The 19724-nt window shown below is 28.1% G+C and overlaps 1 protein-coding gene across 1 annotated transcript in view; it reads right to left on the reverse strand.

Moving 5' to 3' along the window:
* LOC111636694 (serine--tRNA ligase, cytoplasmic-like) overlaps positions 1 to 19724 on the reverse strand; it is a 42238-nt gene that overhangs the window by 16755 nt on the left and 5759 nt on the right. The window contains exons 2-7 of the mRNA XM_023381990.1: positions 14887 to 14957; positions 14716 to 14799; positions 13723 to 13881; positions 12845 to 12985; positions 9489 to 9644; positions 6159 to 6383 (exon numbers count right to left, since the gene is read on the reverse strand). Of these exons, the coding sequence (XP_023237758.1) occupies positions 6159 to 6383; positions 9489 to 9644; positions 12845 to 12985; positions 13723 to 13881; positions 14716 to 14799; positions 14887 to 14957 (836 nt within the window). The remainder of the gene's footprint in view (positions 1 to 6158; positions 6384 to 9488; positions 9645 to 12844; positions 12986 to 13722; positions 13882 to 14715; positions 14800 to 14886; positions 14958 to 19724) is intronic.

A 19724-nucleotide genomic window follows, 5' to 3' on the forward strand; every position in this document is an offset into this window, starting at 1 on the left:
ACGTGGAATCAACACATAGCTACAATTTATTTTGTGTTATTTATTTCTGTGTTTGTTGTATCTACGGGGACTTGAGAGACTCTATGTGGTGATTTCTTGTAACCGAAAACGAATCAAAAGACGAGATAAGATTAACAAGAACATTTATTAGCTTACATACATCCGACTTGGATTTTACACAAATTGCGAAATTATACCCCGACTTACGCGAATTTGACTTACACGGTTATTGCTTGGTCCCACCTATCGCGTAAGTTCGGGGTATAACTGTACTTGATGCAATTGACACATTTGAAGTCTTGGTGGTACATTCCAAAGAGGAATGTGGGTGCCTGCACATTCGGGGCACACTTTTTTTAGAGGAACACTGGGATTGGAGATGATTATAGGAGAAGCAGTTGTTACACCTCTTACCATCCCACTGGCCTGACCAAATTCACAATGCACATGATAAAAAAATGCATGCATAAAGAAGCAAAAAAACAAAAAACATATTTTATCACCATTCAAAAATATAATTATATAAATTCATATATTTAATATACATCTGTTCTGACCAATTGGATAGAATTTATTAACAACAACAGCAGCCTATTATTGACAAAATTTCTTTATTAGTACAGTGGTACCTCAGGTTACGAATGCCCCAGCATATGAAATTTTCAGGATATGACATGAAATTTGAAAATAATTTTGTTCCATGATACGAACAAAACCTCACCATACGATGTTACATTAGTTCACAGTGCCATTTTTTATTCACTTCTGTTCATTGGTCTCAGTCTGCATGTTTGCTTCGTCATGGAATGATCTTGCTCTATAAAGGAAATCTTGAGGTATTATCAGAAAGTGACTGATTTTATTGAAAAGAAACATCCCGAAAAGGTTCACACTGGCTGTATTGCTGCTCAGAGTAATGACATTTGCCTAAGTCATTTTAGAAACATTTTAAAAAGTAGGCAAAGCCAAACCTCTTTGGATAGATATTTTACTAAGCGACCTCTATCCAGTGAAAGTGCTGGTGGAAGTGAAGAAAAGACAGCAAAAAGCAGTGAATAAAAAATTAAAAAAATATATACATAAAACAGAAAAGTTACAAAATTATTTTTAAGTTATTGTTACATTATGTTATGTAAGTTAAGTTTTAGTATCATTTCCCTTCTCCCTCTCTTCTGCCACCAGTTTACACCTTCACTGTCGTCTATCCTCAAAGGTAAAATACAAATAAAACTACAGTAGAGCATCAATTATCTGACCCCCGATTAACCGTCACATCAGTTAACCGACTGTTCTAGTCGGTAAATTTCAAATGTCCGCTAGTGATGTGGCACTACAATATTTGGCTGTCTTGGCAACTTTAATATTATTTTTGTTAAATTCTTGCGTGTTTTAGCTGGCAATACTGGCTTGACCATTGAAGGGAGGCCAGTATTTAAACGAGACTTAATTTTCTAATTAAGTCTCGTTTGTTTTGTGAGCAATAAAATAATTTTAAAATAATTTTTAATGATACAATAGCAACGATTATTATTTTTTTAAAGAATTTGTTAGGCTTAACATCGATGAAAATTCAACGCGAAGTTGGTTAATAGCAATATACTAATTACATGGGATATACTAATATACTATACTAATAATGTATTTTTTCATTCTTTTCGGTTATCCGACCAACCTGAGTCCCCAATTGAGTCGGATAATCGATGTTCTACTGTACATTTTTTTTTTTTATCAATTACTATTCTATTATGGTTATTTATACATTTACAACTACAAAATGCATTTTTCAGTGTTTTCCTTACTAAAATTATTTTTTTTCAATGTACTACTTAGCTTTAATTTGAGTGTGTTTTTTGTGTTGGAACGAATTATTTGTTTTACATGTAATCGTATGGGAAAAAATGATTCACCTTACGACATTTTCATGATACGATCTCAGTTTCATAATGGATTAATTTCGTATCCTAAGGTACCACTGTATTTATATGAAAAAGAATTGGTTCTCTACTTTTTAATGTTATGAAAAAGTAATCATAAACTCATAATATTGGAAAAATTTAATGCACATATTAATTCAAAAAGTTTAAAATTTTTATATATTCAGATTAAATTATTTTATTATTAAGCATAATGAAAATAAAATAAAACTAATAAGATAGCATCTAGAAATAAAAAATTCTTTATTATAGAATCTTTATTATACTTTATACATACAACTGTATTTTTACTTAAAAAATTTCTAATGCATTTAACAAATACAATAAAGACAAAAAAATAATTTACCATTCCTTTCTAAAAATAAATTTACTTAATACATAAGATTTATAACGATTTTAAAATGTACAGTAGAGCCTCGATTATCCGACCCCCGATTAACCGACACCTCGATTAACTGACCGTCCTAGTCGGCAAATTTCAAATGTGTGCTAGTGATGCGGCGCTACAATATTTGGCTATGTCTTGGCTACTTTATTATTATTTTTAAGTGTTTTAGCTGGCAACACTCATTCCACCATGAAAGGGAGCCAGTATTTAAACAAGGCTTAATTTTCTAATTTTTAATGATATAATAGCGACGATTATTATTTTAAAAAATTTTCGTTAGGCTTAACATCGATGAAAATTCAAAGCGAAGTAGGTTAATAGCAATATACTAATTACATGGGATATAATAATATACTACACTAATAATGAATTTTTTCATACTTTTCAGTTATCCGACTTTTCAATNACGATTATTATTTTAAAAAATTTTCGTTAGGCTTAACATCGATGAAAATTCAAAGCGAAGTAGGTTAATAGCAATATACTAATTACATGGGATATAATAATATACTACACTAATAATGAATTTTTTCATACTTTTCAGTTATCCGACTTTTCAATTATCCGACCATCCCCAGTCCCCAATTGGGTCGGATAATCGAGGCTCTACTGTATATTACTTTTTATATGATAATTCTTCATTAAAAATATTTAAGTTGATAAATAAAGTGTAATCAAACAAAAAGTTTACATTTGAGCATTTATTTACTACAGACTCTCAAGATAACATTTAAAACTTCTTGGTGGAATTTCCATCTCTAAGATTTTTAGTACATAAATCTTAAAAGCTGAGTAACAAGCAGGGCTGCAGAGTCAGTAAAAAAATACTTGACTCTGATACCTGATAATTTTAGTAGGCCTACTCTGACTCCCGACTCCGGCAAAATTAAATACAAAGTCATTTTATGGGGGCAGAGGTGCTCACAGGAGGTACCCTCCTCTGAACTCTGAAAGGAGCCTGAGGCATTTACCCAAATACTTTTATTGTGAGATCTGAATAGTCCTGAGTCTACAATTAATAATTATTTTATGATGTTAAATATTATCATAAAATATTATTTCGTTTTGGTGAAATTAACGATTTTCCAACGTGGGAAAGATAGATAACAGATGCTACTTCCTTCTAGGGAAGTTAGAACATCCTCTGTTTTTCCCTTATCTGCGAAAACTCTCGCTTTGATGGGAAATGTTCACCCCTCATTTATTCCCCTTTTATCCGTGAAAGAGTCTCTGTCTGATGATTGGTCGAAAATCAGCAGATATAGCGGAAATTTATCAGAATTCGGGGAGTTCATCAACAGAGATAGAAGAGTCAGGACTCCATTCATATTGCTCCTAAAGGCCAACGCCTATGCTATGAGCCATACAATATACGAAGGATTAAGTCTAAAGATATAAATGTAACAAGTTAAGTTGATCTCTCCAGAGGAAAGAAGACAGAGAATTCTAGAAGTGAACAAATACTTCATATACAGAGCCGAAGTTTAAACATACAAACAATCAGGTTGTATGTTCTTAAATGATTTTGTGAGCTCTCTCTCTCGACCTCATATCGGTTATAGTATAAGTCCGTATCTCTCTTGACTTATAGATTGAAATTCTCATTTATTATCTCTCATTTATATAATATTTTGTATTAGTTTTAATTGTTTATGGTTTATTAAATTTATTCTTGTTTATTTTATAAAGAAATGTTTCTCAATTATTATCGGAATAGGATTGCCCCATGCGTGTTTATCCGCGTGTAAAACAACTGATAAACTGGTGTCTAGGAATCCTGACATAGATCTGGACTTAGCAGTCTAGATCGGTTTTGCATATTTACCGCTCTCCTATAAAAGTAAGAGAACCGATCTCAAGATCGCTTGCCCGTAAGCGGCATAGACTAAGATCTACGTCCTTGGCTATCTCACATTATACTTAGTATTTTTAATATTTAATATTTAACTTACATTAATATTTATTTGTATAAAAAAATTTTTAACAAATATTTAATAAGAGGAGAAGGTGTGATAAAATTCTACATCTACATATATTTGACAGCATTTGCACTTCAATTTCACTCTTCCAGAAGTTAGTCCAAGTAAAAAGTGTGCGATCTAGCTAGCTACTTCAGCCCCTTGTTCAGAAGAGAAAAATATGTACTCTGATCAATTAGTCTAACTCATTCAGAAAAATAGAGTACATATTTAGAGCAGGGATAATAAAGGAATGATTCAAAAATATTCAAATTCAATTGGGTCAAAATAATTTAACTACTAAACACAAAAAGTAAAAGAATACTAAATATTTAATAAATTAAATTGATGCATTTTGTATTTAAAATAAATGAATTATAACAAAATACAAAAAGATTTTAAAAAATTAATAAATATATAATAAATTTTCTTTCATTTAAATAAAAAAACTAAAGTAAATTTAAAATGTGGGACCAGAGTCGGAGTCTACACATTTTTTCTGACTCTGACTCCTCTTACCAAAAATTCCTCCGACTCCGACTCCGCAGCCCTGATAACAAACAATGCTATGCCACCAAATCTTTTCCTTGTAAGTGAACTTTTTGTTTGATCTCTCAGTATATAAGCATCTCCATTTGTTTATGACACAAAAGATAATTTATATCTAGAGTAGACAAAACATGTCTTGTCACAAAAAAAATCAAACTACTGTACAGTCAACAAATTTGCAATTTATATCATATAAAACATATATTTTTATTTAAAACACATTCTCTATTATTAAAAATAGACAGACAAAATTAAGGATTCAATTAAATACTGATTTGTCTATTCCTCACATTTGTTCATAGTATGTTTTGTCCAATTCAGACAATCAGAGCAGCTTTAATATAGTGCATAATCAGTCTGTGCCCATGTAAGTGTTGAATTTATTGTGCCTTTGTGACAACTTTGTGTTCATGTTGAGTGAAATAGTTAAGTGACAGTATTCTTGAACAGAAAATGAAAGATGAGATTGGAACAGTAAAGATAAAAGAAAATGTGGAAAGTAGGAAGCCACAAGTTTCAAGAAAAGTAAGAAATGGAAGAAATAGATGATTGATTTGTGGCACAAAAATGTACTGTACATTTTACAGAAATTCCTGACAATGTGACTGAAGAACCTGAAATTTATTGTGATTATATGAACAAAAAGCATGCTACTTACACATCTAAACATTTGCAAAAGCAGATTTTTTTCTACGTATATCTTTGTAATTGTTAAAAACTGGATGCTGTAATGATAAACCACAAAAAAGCCTTTTGTACTTTTTTCTGTATAAACAATGTTTTGTCCAATTATCTGTTCATTAAAAATGTAATTTATACTCCAGATTCTTTCAAAACGTGTTTTGTCCAACATGAATTACTTTTTAAAAAGTTTTCCAATCTTAATATTTCTGAATTATTATTAAAGTTTTAAACAAAGAAAGGATAACATGATTAAAAAAATTCTATCATCATCTTTTAGAAAAACCTTATAAACAGATATTTGTGTCTGAAATTTTCAATAATTATGACAAAATATGTTTTAAATGTTAGCTCTTCATATATAAATGTAGTACATATATTTATTATTTAATTTATTTACTTTTTATTCAGTTATTAATCTTATATAAAGCAAATAGAGGTGGACATAATTTTGTTTCTTTATATCTATATTTTAGACAATTTCAATGTTTAATCCCTAAATATGGAATTTATATATTTAAACTTAATTTTAATAATAAAGTTATTATATATAACTATTACAAATAAATTTGAAATTTATAACAACAAATTTTAAAAATTTCAAAATTGTTAATTACTTTAAATTGAGAAATTATTAATTTTTTTTACCTTTTCAAATTGATGCACTCTAAAAATTCCTCTGGTATCACGTCCATGAGATCCAACTTCCTGACGAAAACAAGTTGACACTCCAGCATAACAAATGGGAAGTGCTTCAGTAGGTATCCATTCATCTCTATGAAATGCAGCAATTGGTTGTTCAGAAGTTGCTATAAGATATTTCTCTTCAACAGTATTTCCTTCACCTGTTTTTTCACTTCCTTTCCCAATAACCTATTATGTAAAATAGTTTCTAATAAAAAATTCAAAACACAACATTTTTTAATTAAGAATTTTATTAATAGATGCTAAAAGTATATACATTTTAAAATTTATATAAAGATTTAAAGATAAATTATTACACTCTCTGTTGCTATTTTTATAAGATATTAAGCTTCAGTTTGTTTTGTTTTATGATTTTAAACTGACTTAGATTTAATTTGGCATAATCATTTCCTTCATTTTTAATCAGGATTGACACTATTTTAACATATTCTGCATTAAGGAAGTGTACATCTCAAATTGTTACTTCAACACATTCTTAAGTAGTAATGGTCTTAAATATTCTTTTCAAAACATCTTTACAGATATTCCCACATCTGAGCATGACAAGTGACTTACTTATCCATATTTATCTAACATCAGCTTAAATTAAAAAAAAAAACCTAGACTACTTGCTACAAATTGAAATATGGCATGCTTTTTAGGTTTTTCTGTTTAACCTCTAAAAACTGTAAGGCTTAAGTTAATCCTCCAAACACAACTGAATTCAAATCTTTTAGTTTGGTTATTTTCAAAATATGATCTGTAGACCACAAGCTTGGATCAGCATGCTGATCATCTGGTGCAATTACTTTCCAAAATGCATTCATGCACTGTTTAGCCCAGGCATGGCCACATACAGCCCGTCGAATGAATTTATGTGGCCTGCGATCAATCTTTCAATATTAACTACTCAAGTCCAAATAGCTCAATGAAAAATTCTGACGCCTAAAAAAAAAAAAAAGAAGAGAAGAAGAAGAAGAAAAGAAAAAAGATCAACAACTCACTGCGCGTTTAGAGTTAACCCTCCATTACAAATCTCGTAAGTACAGTACAGCTTGAAGTGTTGATAAAGCATGATAATGTGAAAAATGTATCTATAATCTCTATCTACAATTTAGTCTCTACAGGGTGACACCACAATGAGATCTTGCACCACCTCAAAATCTTCCTAGGGCAGCCTCTGGTTCGGACCATGGAAAAAGTTTTCTTTCCAATTCAGCCTAGGGCAAAAACTGTTGGCCAACCCTAGTTTAGCCAATAAAAAAGAAAACATTTTCATGCATTGCATATTGTAATGTAATGCATTTCATGCTTTACATTAAGTTACCAGATAGATTGTGTACCAAAATATTTTGTCTAAGGCAGCGTTTTTCAACTTTTTTTCTAATACTAGCAACTACAACTTCATATTTTTCTTTTCTTACTGCACCCTACTTCTTTATATGCTTTGTATTATTTATAATATGTATTAATTGATTTAAATTGATTACAATATTTTCAATAAAATGATTATAAAAGTATTAAATAATTTAGAATTTTAAATATTTAGACCTAAGAATATACAATAACTTTTAAGTTTACACATATAAAGCATTATGATGATACTCATCACTGTATTTCATGGATTTCCTGAATTGTAATTGAGAACACTAGTGTGCTTTGGCACCCTGGTCAAAAATCACTGATCTAATATGATATTTACAGGATAAGAAATGAACAAGAGCAAAGGTGGTCTATGATTCATCTGTGATTTGGTTTAAACAATTTGCAGATTGATAACTGTGAGAATCACTGTTTTAGCACATTCTGTTTATGACATTAAGATTCCAAACTTACACATGTTTGAAAGTAATTATTCCTCACAAAGTTTTTGATCTGGACTGAGGACAATTTGAAATAATGTGGTAGGAGTGTTTTGTCAGGTGGTGAATGCTGAAAAAGGAAAGTTAGATTTTTGATTCTAAAATACAATTGTATTGTGATTAAATCTGGAGAATACTACACTAATGAGGATATCAATCAAAATGCATTCAGAGAAATTGATCAAATAAATAGCAAACTTGCATAGTACAAATTGGTTGGATCAATGGGTGAGTATCTGAAAAAACACATGGGTTTGAGTCAGAAAAAGAACGTATGGAAGTATGCTAGAAGAGGCATCAAGAGCAAAAAAGTGTGTCCTGACAGGAAAGTGTGACAAAAATCACTGAATAGATGATTAGGATTATAGTCTCCTTTTGTCTATTGCAAATCCTTTTTGGATTATGAGCATGAAGATATATATGTGTGCATGCATAGTAAAAATAATTTTGACCCATTTGTGTTAATTAACAGACTTGCATTGCAGTCTCAGTACAGAGACATGGTTATTTTTGTATATTTTTTGCTGTAAAATCAAATAATATTAACGTTAAAAAAAAACAGTGTTTACTGAAGTAGTTCAAGGAAACGATTTCATTGTGGCAGGTTCATGAAGATTGTTCTTCTGTGATATTCTTGTCACATCCAGCACCTCCAAGAAAAGTGTTTTAAAAGCAAACAAACATAATAAAGTTTGTTTAGCTCTTGGAAAAAATTATCTAAGTAAATTTAAATGAAAATAAACTGAGAATTTATTAATTAGTTAAAAAAGAACTCAAAAACAAATAATTCTTTTTGAAGTGTTTAAAGACAAGAACCCAACAGAAATGCAAACATAAAGAACTTAAATACACATATACAAAATATTGAAAAATTAGCATGGCTTGTTCCTACTGATAATGAGCCACAACATATAAAATATATCTGGTAGTAGTGAAAGTATATTTAAAATTTAATATGTATTTAGCATCTTAATAATTAATAAAAATAAAAAAAACCTAATCTATTTCATTCCTTCGTGAAAATAATACATGCCTGAAATTTATTAAGATAAAATTTTATACAATTTTATATTTAAATTTTTTATTGAAAGCAAAAAAATATATAAAGTTATTTATCATTTATAATAATAATTTAACTATTCCATTTTTACATTGTTTTGATAAGTTTAGTACATATAATATATTTCAATACTTCATATTTAATCTCCCTTAAGAATGATGTAACTTTAATAGCAAAAATATCTTATTTACATCTTCAAATCTTGATAATCAAAAATATCTTGTTTACATAATTAAAATCAAAAATTGCCCATTATAAAATAAAAAGTAGTGATAGTGTCACTGTTATGCCAAATACCAAATTAAAATATAAAAACAATATTTTATGATATTTAACTCAAAAAAATTTAATTATGTACAATTTTTTTCCTACCTTATATAGTTCTTCATCAAACTGACTTAATTGTGCCACTTCTTGCATAATTTCTTTCCTCATAAAAAATGGTGTATAAATAGCTTTGTAACCTTTAGTGTAAAGAATTCTTAATGCTAACTGAAGCAGAGCTTGTTCTAAAAAGACTGCAGAATTCTGAAAAATTCAAATAAAATTTTAATTCTACTTACATAGAAGCTTTATTAAAATTTGAATACTTTTTATAACAAAAAATTTTTTATATACATAAAATTTTATGTATAAAATATATATATATTTTGTAAAAAAAAATATATATATATATGGGATATATGGGGAAGGGCATTGTTGAGCAGCCGGCATTGTTGAGCAGCCATCATTACTGGTGACTTTTTGTCTGAGATATTCTTGGAAATGTTTCCATGTACTCGCTCTGAGGGTTAAAGCAGAGCCAAGACGATCAGAAAAGAATTAAGCATCATTGCTCATCCAGCGACCCAGGAACTAAATATCCAAAGCTAGAACATTATTTTAAAAGACATTCTCCTTCAGATACTGACAAAGAAGAAATGTCATCCTTATGAGAGTATTTTGAAACAACTTTGGGAGAAGTAGTGCTGCAGCTGAAGTGTATTGAAGAAAAGCTTGCTAATTTGGAATTGGCTAACCAGTCAGCTTTGTCCTTGGTAAGAAAACTAGAGCATGATCTTTCTAAAGCGTGTTTGCATCTAGATAAGTTAGAACAGCAAGAACAATTTCCTTTGAATGACATCAGTGAGTTGCAGTCTTTTGCCTATGATAGACAAGTTAATGCTTCCAAAAGAAGCAATTTAATGATGTTTAACCATAGTATTCCACACAAATTGGACATCCAAGAATATATAGTTAACCTATTATCTAAGGAATTGGATGTGGTTGATCTATCAGGGTAAATATCGTTGGTATTTCCTGTTTTCGGGGCAAAACTCAGGAATTTTACTGTATACAGTTGTCGTCTTGGAAATGTTAAACTTATTGTAAAAATTTAGAAAGAAAACCCAACAAATGGGTAGGGAAAGACCAGTAAAGTTTAAGTTAGCACAGGACCTATCATTTAATTTGTGCATTTGTCATAAAAATTTGGTTACTTATCTAAAAGATTACTGTGAGGCTGGTCATCGTGTTTATCTGCATGATGATGTTTTGTGTGTTGATGACAAGAGATTTATGTTTTTTTTTTTTTTTGGGACATTGACTAATAAAAGTTCCTGCTTCTTTTTTATTTTGATTTTCCTTTTCATATGACAGAAGACTCTGTGAAACTCCCAATTTCTTCACGCCCAGTTCAGTCTAGTCCAGATTGTCATTTGGATTCTGTTTTTTTGGAATTGTTGTGGGTTTAGTACTAAGCATTCATTGTTGAATTATATGACTAATAGACCAGACTAAATTTGTTTGGCCCTTGTTGAGACCTGGATGGTTTCAATGGATGGAAATTTTTTTGGTCAGACAACTGGAAGTATTTTATGATTCCAGCTGAAAAGCCATTGGGACTAGGAAGGCCTCATGACAGAATTTTGTTCTTTTTTGATTGAGCTAGAGGGCACTTTGAGTTATTGGAAACTTATCCTGATTTAATGGTGATTGGTTATCACATTTTTTGGCTTCTGATACTAGGAGTATTTTGGTACTGATAATATATGTTAGTTTGTTAAGGCAGCAAGGCCTATGACTCAATTTATATTCTTCTATTTTGACTTCTTGGACTTTGTATTATGATGGAGTTGTAATAATGGGTGACTTTAATGTTCATATTGGCAAAGAATTTGATTCATATTTGAACGTAGCTTCACCCAACATTTTTGATGATAGACGGTCAAAGGACTTAAAAAGGTTTATATGGCCAGTAGACAGGGTTTTTGTGATGGTTGATTGAACATGATTTTATGTTCAAACTATAGGAGACTATCCTATAAACTTTTTTGTCAAAAGTGGGTAGTTCTGTTATAGATTTTAATGGCCAGTTCTCAAAATTTGGCTTTTCTGGTTGAATCCTTTCATGTTGAATCTTTTCCATTTTCTGACTATTTTCCAGTAGAATTACATCTATCTACACCTATCTACATGTCGTTTTAATTTTTCAATAATTGTATAAACTCTAATAATATATATTGTCATCAAGAACACATATGAATGCAAGGTTTCAGTTAAATTAAAGATTGGGAAGCGAGTAAAAACTGAGTTATAAGATTCTAGAAAATCAAGCAGCAAGATAAAGTAAGTGATTAAAACATGAATAAAAACAGAAATCACCTAAGCTATCTGATAACTGCAAAGTAAGAAGTAATTTTTAAACTATTTGAAATATGGACTGTTAATGTTTGAATTCAATATTTAGTTTGTGTAATAAAGTGGTTAAAATGACTGAATCAAAAGCTTTGTTTATGTCTAAATATATTATATGTCAATTGTTTACTTTTGAAGTTCTGTATTATTTCTTGTTACATAAAAAGTAAATTAGTTGCAAAGAAAGAGTGTGGAACATCATAGCGTTGAATGAAATACAGATTAGAAATAATGTACATATGCTTATACAGACAAATTTGAAATATTTGTATTATGGTAGCTGAATCTGATACAGGACAATAATTACCAGATTCCTTCTTCAGGACTGCAGCCATCTATGAAGAATGCTACTGTTTTGGAACACAACTATACTGAAGTAAAAGATAGAAGATGTAACAAAAAGTAGCAGCAATATGTTTGATTTTCTTGTAGAAAACTGAAGGAATATAATCAGGACTTTAAAAACTGGGAGAAGACAGAAGTGACATCAGATATTTCATTAAAAGTAAATACAGTAGAGTATCGTTTATCCAAAAGCTGGTTATCCGAAAGCATTCCAGTCGGCAAATTTAAATTTTCGCTAGTGCTGTGGCGCTGGAATCTTCGGCTATTTCTCGGGCTACTCAAATATTTTACGTTTTTGATACTAAATTAACATCTGAAGTATAATTTTTTATTGTTTTTATATTTTTCAATAAATTTATTTTGTTTGTACAAAATAAAAAAATAATTTTTAACGATACAATAGTCTTCGTTAGGCTTAACATCAACGAAAATTCAACGCGAAGCGACACGCAACGGAGAGAAATTTCAACATGGGATAAATTAATATATTTTTTCGTACATGATTCGTTATCCGAACCACCCCAGTCCCCAATTGATTCAGATAAACAACGCTCTACTGTACTATATTGCTTTCAGTAGAAAGCCTTTATTATGTGTGTTAAGGAATAAAGATACATTTGGCACTAGAAGTTATTTCAAAGAAAAATTAAAGCATTTCATAATATTAAACAAAATAAAATATAAAAATAATAAAATGGGAAACTAACTAATAGATAATATCCTCTTCCCCCTGAAGTTACAGAACCTCTTTCTCCATCCATTCCATGAATCATATGAATAAGATCCACATGAGAATATTTTCTTCTTATAGTGACATCACCCCAAGTACGTATAACAGGATTCTCATCCTAAAAATATTGAGATGCAAATTATAAACAAAATAATGAATAGATTATATTGTTTATTAAAGTAACACACACACACAATATTAATATATATACATACATACATACATACATACATACACATATGCATGCAATGAATGAAATAAATAAATGCCAAAAATAAGAAAAGTAAAATGAAATTAGTTGTCAAAAAAATTGATCTGTTAATCTAAAATACTGATTCAAAAAACTGAATTATAAGCTTAAGAATTATAATAATATTAAATTCTTTCAACTTCAAATTTAAATGTACTCTGATGATGTAGTTTTAAAGATTATATTCTTTATTAAGCACTTTTGGAATCTAAGACATATTTTACAATTTTGTGATTTTTTAAAATTTACAATCATTATTGATTATATCTTTGTCTTATATCTTTTCTATGTATGGTTAAGTTTCCAAAAGCTAGTATCAGTATTATTCTTGGTAAGATCAAATTATAATCATTTTATAATGATTTTATTTCTGCATAAGTATGTATTTAACACAATTTTTGCATAGTTATAATTTTTTAGATAAACTAACATTAATTATACAAAAATCATCTTACATATATCAAAATAATTTTTTTAAATAAAATCTTGTTTAAAGTATATTCAATTTATCTTCTCATTACAATAAAATATTTTATAAATTTCATTTTCCATACTTTAAGATATTTCTGCTTTAATAATTCTGAGCATGAATGATATATTCTTACCTCATCCGCACTAACAGGAACTGAATCGTGTAGCCAATTAGCAACTTCTTTTAATGCTTCATTTCGTTCATTTTCAAATTTAGTCAGCTCTTCATTGCATTTAATTATTTCTTGGTCCATCAGAGAACGAAGTTTTTTAATTTGCACTACAGTTAATGCCTTTCAAATACAAAATAAAATTTATTTAATTCTTCTTTTTATTATTAAAAAGTCATAATTTCATATTAATTAAATATGAAATAGTAATTGAAAAAGTGTAAAATTTATAAATTAATTAATTTAAAACTATAAAAATATGGCATATGTTATAATTTATTGTAAAAACATTAAAATAACGTTATTTTATTATATAAAAAACCCAAAAATTGTCAGTCTCATATTTTCTGTTCTTATAAAGCAAGAGAAAATATTTATTCAGTTTTAGAGTCTAATTATTTATTAAAATTAAATCTTTTTTAGATTTTTAGCACAATCTTCAGATTCAAATCAAGCAGAACAGAATACAATGTTTGAATCAAGAACAATACAAATTTTTAAATAAAAACAATTAAACTAAAACATGGTAAAATAATATTTTTTATTTTAATCAAAAATTAGAATTGTTTTTTTTGATTATCTACTACTACAAAAAGACTAATTTTGTTATTTATTAATACAATTTATATCGGTAATAACAAGAATAATTATGCAACGTTCTCCAGTCAAGAGAGGTAGATATTTTTTATTTCAATTGTTCTTATAAGTCAAAAAAAGCTGGCATGCATAAGAGCTTGCACTTATGCATGCCAGCTTCTTTTGGTATGTACAGTACTTCTATTATGGATTGTAAATCAATCCAGAAGCACTAAGTCAATTAAATAATTTCTTTAAGGCAACATATTTCTTATGAAAAAAATAATTAATCTATAATTAAAAATATATTACTTAGCAATAGAAAAATTTTTAAATATGTTGTTATGTTAAACTTAAAATATTACATGTAATTATTATTACCTGTAGAGTATCTAATGAAAGATCATTTAACTGTTCCAAAATATTATTAGACAAAGCATCATCATTTCCAATTGGTTCTTTTTTCTATACAAATAATGAAATTTGTTTTTGAAATAAAAAGGTTAAAATTTAATTTAATTTTTAAAAAAATATTGTAGAATTAATTCTTACCTTCATTTTGTTCCCTATCTCTTTACTGCAAAGGTTTTTGATTTTATTCCAATTATCCAATTGATGCCTCACTAAAAAATTATTTTATGTTAATTATTAAATCAAATTAAATATTACATCCTATAATATTTAAATTTCAATTTTGTACAGAATTTTAAAAAATACAAGATAATTACTTTAAATAAGAATTAATTTTCATGTGATATTTAATTTTGTTTATATATACAGTGGTGCCTCATATTTCAAACTTAATTCATTCCAGGAAATCCAAATAAATTTTTCCTAAAAATACCCATTTCGATAAACTTAAAACAGCAAATACACATAATTTAAGGTGAAAATAACAAAATTAAATGTCTTAATAATAAATTAAAACATGGAAACTATAAATAAAATATGTAAATACTGTATAATAAAATGAAAACTGCCTTTATAGGTTGCAGACCTGAACTTCCTCATCTTAACATAGATGTGTGATTTTTATCCTTTGTTTAGTCTTACTTTAAACTCTACTTCACATTTTATTTGAATAAAATCAAGTTGTAATGATTTTAGATAAAAAGTGTATCAGGTATAGTATGTTTTATGACTTTTGAATAGGATATAATGCCATACAAATAGTAAAAACAATTGTAATATGTATGGGAATGATGCCCTTAAACTTTGAGCATGTCAAATGGGTTTTAAAAAGTTCCATTCAGGAAATTTCAAATTAAAGGATACAAAATGTATGGGAAGCCCAAAAATGTTCACAAAGAAAAATTGCAAGAAGAAATTGTTAAAAATCGACAAGTAACACACAATATAGTATTTATAAAACCAAACACATCAAAAATAAAGTAAAAAACAAAAAAGCACTGAAAACATACAAGCATAACAAGAGTGAATGTAAGGGATGACTTGGACAAGTAATAGATTGCATTTATGCTTTCAGCATATTTTTTCACTGCATGCACAGTATGAATGCCAAAGTATCATACAAACTCCAAGGCAAGTTTTTGTCAAATTTTCCATTCAAACTCTGAAGTAATTGAAATACAATTAATTTACTTACTGTACCACTGTATTAATAAATATAAACCAACGAAAAACAACTTTATAGTATGTAAATTGAAGAAATAATACATTTGACATATCACTTTATTTAATTTTACAAAACATAATCATTACAATTTCTTTAAAATTTTTAAAACTAACAGCAGAGAGCTTTCATGCTTGGTGTAATTTATTTGAAACTTACTGATCTTCAATTCAGTCTTAAAGTCTTTGAGAATATTAACATTATAAACCACACACAACTTCTTGACATAATTTAATTATTGAAATTTAACATATCACAATTTAGCTGCAAATAAATGATTACATCATTACTCTTTATTCTGCATAGTTATGTCTTTGTTATACATAAATGATGATAATAAGTATTGAATCAATTAAATTTATGACATTATACATTAACAGTTAAAAAAATGAAACAAATGATAATTGGTAATTTTATTCTAATCCCATTAAAATTAAATTTAATGCCAGTACTAATAAATCATAATTAATCAAAACTGTCTTTTAAGAAATTAAAAATAAATAGTATTGTATTTAAGCAATAGAGAGGTTGCGGCCGAAGTTTTCATCTCTAAAACATGAACGTCAAACGTTGAGCGCCGCCATCTTGTAAGCCTAGAAATTTGACAATGGCATTTGGAACGTCATTGGAATCATGCTTGATGTTCCAAATGCCATTGTCAAACTTCTAGGCTTACAAGATGGCAGCGCTCAACGTTCATGTTTTAGAGATGAAAACTTTGGCCACAACCTCTCTAATAACTAAGCCTGATTTTCTAATATCTAAATATCTGCAAATTAGATTTTCAAACTAAACTTTTAATTTAATTGATTACACTGAAATTTAGACTACAGGTAGGTAAGCCTACAGGTTGAACCATCATCTTGTGCTAATAGCCCAAAAATTTGATTTATAAAGTATAATATCTAAATATTCATTTTAATTTCCAACATGTTAAAAATAGAATAATAATAATATATCCAATGAAAGGATCTAGCAAAAAAATGTGATGGAAACTTAATAATTAATGCAATAACAGAGGAAGAGAAATTATAAACTAAAGAATAGAATAGACCTTGAAGAGTGGGACAGGACATTTAAAATGTCATTTTTTTCCTGAATTATTCATATTTAATTATGTTAAATTTATAAAAAAAACTCTTGATTATGAATGTATAATGTTTTTGGAATGTTAAATGGAAAAGAAAACAATTCTTAAAATAAAAATGACTGTATTTAAAGTTTTTACATTAAAAATAGATTATAAATATAAATTTATAGGAATATAATAATAATAATCTCATAGTAGTTATTAGTATTATATTCATTACTTTAGATTCAGGTATTAAAGTTATTTTTTTTAATAAAATGCTTAATTTTAGGCAAAATTAAGTCATCAATTCAACAAAGGCCAATTCAAATGATATTTGATAAACAAAAGAAAAGAATTTCTTTATAAGTATTATAAAATAGCATTATATGGTATCCATTCCTATTACATGTTTACTTAATGCAACTTATTGTGTAATTATTCTTTATAAAACAATAATGTAATGATCACAGAATTAAAGTTTTATTAAATTAGGAAAACATGATATTTTTAAAATGGTAAGTTATGCATTCATTCAGCACAATATTTTTTGTTATTCAATGTATTTCTTTATATATCACTCAATAATTAGTATGAATGAATGAGCATCATGAAATTAAAACTCCAAAACCTTTAAACGTCCAGTAGTAATCAATTTAATAATAAACAAACGTTTTCGACTGTACTCTCGGTCTTCATCAGTTGAGTCAATTCAAGTGAGAAGATTTTAGTTGAGCATCATGAATTCGTTTAGGAATGATTTATGATATTTTAGATTAGAAACAAAGTTTAACCAATTTTAAACAGTATGTAATCATTCTAAAAATTAAAATTTATAATTAGGCATTAGATAGAAATAAAGATTTAACTTAACAGAAAAAAAACTCTTCTCCATTTGTTATGAAAATCTTACTTTAAAAGGAATTGTCAGAAAAACTTAAAGCAGAGATAACAGAATGAGTCCTGGAACATAAATCTACCAAGAAAATAATTGTGTATCAATTTAAATACAGAAAAAATTGAGATAGAATAATTAAAAGTCAGAGTTTAACTTTAAAAATATTTTTGAAATTATAGTGATTATTTCTATCTTCATTATAGTTTTCAAAACATTGATGATTATAAATTGATGGCACTATTTTATTAATTGTTTAATATGATGTCAAAATTTAATCTCAGTATTATCATCACACACACAACAAATACTATAACAGTTACCAACAGGAAATCTAATGTATGAAAATAATAAACACATTTAAAAATAACTGCTCCTATATAAGCTATTTGCTCTAAATAACTGTCTCCATATATTAATTATTTTTGATCACTAAGTTTCGTCTAACCAAACTGCAAATATGATAATACTTACAAACAGCCACAGATCTGAAGCTAGATTATTCATTAGCTGTAACTGTGCAAAATATTTAGCACAGTTATAGCTAATGAATAATCTGACTTTAGATTGTTAGTTATTTAGTTTTGGCTATGCTTTATGTTTGTAATAAAGCATTAAATATGTATTCCAAAACTCCCTTTTTCCAGAAACTTCAAAAATGTTTGCAGATAATTTGCATTAACCATCAAAAAATTTGATAAACTTCAGGATTATTGAGAATTTGTTAAATTATAAATGTGAATGACATCTTATTCAAACTAAAAACATCTAAACAAATAAATTTAATCTGGCAATCATCAAAATAAAAATTTTATCTTTATGTCATCCATTGTTTTCATTATTCTCTTCTGTAAACAAATTATAAAATAAAGGACTTCCAGCAACACTATTACTAGAAGAAAAAAGATGTCAATCTGTCCATTTGTCTATACACTTGGCATACAAGAAAAAAGTATATCATCTTTTGGCATTAAATTTATTTACTTGATGGATAAAATACACACAGGTACTTTAGATATTTCAAAATGTCATCCTCAAGCAAAGAAAGAATATACAAAATTTATTCAGTATTTTTTTTTATTATAAAATATATTTATTTCATTAATAAATATATTTATTTGATGAATTGAATGAATTTTGTATTCATCAAATAAATATATTTAATGCCTGAAAGACTACATTTTTTCCTTATACAGTAGAGCCTCGAAAACTCGGCACTTGATAACCCGGCACTCCGGATAACTTGGCCACACCCTGGGGCCTTAGTCTCGAGTTTTTCGTGTTACAACTCCCAACGTGTTGAAGGTGTCACGTGGTACCATCTCACACACTGACGTCTAATTGGTAGTCTCGAGTTCTAACTCACGTGCTTTCCCATCTCACCATGTGAGTTGCTACTCACGTTGAGTCAAGCATGTGAGATCGCTACACAAAAGTAAAAATGGCTGACGGATACGCAATTCTTATCGCTATCGAAGAGTTAGAAAGAGCCGAAAGACGTTGTTTGAGAAGGCAACGAATTTTTCGACCACGAGTAGATGACATTTCTTTTCGTGTCAAGTCAATACTAATAAAAAAAAATTTAATTCATAATTGATAAATGTATACAGCAAATTTTTCTAAAAATAAAAAGAAGTATCTAATTCATCGAAAAAGAGTATTAAAATGATAGTAAATTATATGTATAGATTATTAAAAGCATAGACACTACATTAAGATTATTTATTAATCAGAAGTGTTAAGTTCTGATTAATAAATAATCTTAATAGACAAAACAATTTAAGAAATAGATC

This window comes from Centruroides sculpturatus, unplaced genomic scaffold (assembly GCF_000671375.1).
Source record: "Centruroides sculpturatus isolate CEXI.00-Female unplaced genomic scaffold, Cexi_2.0 scaffold667, whole genome shotgun sequence".
Taxonomy (NCBI): Eukaryota; Metazoa; Arthropoda; class Arachnida; order Scorpiones; family Buthidae; genus Centruroides; species Centruroides sculpturatus.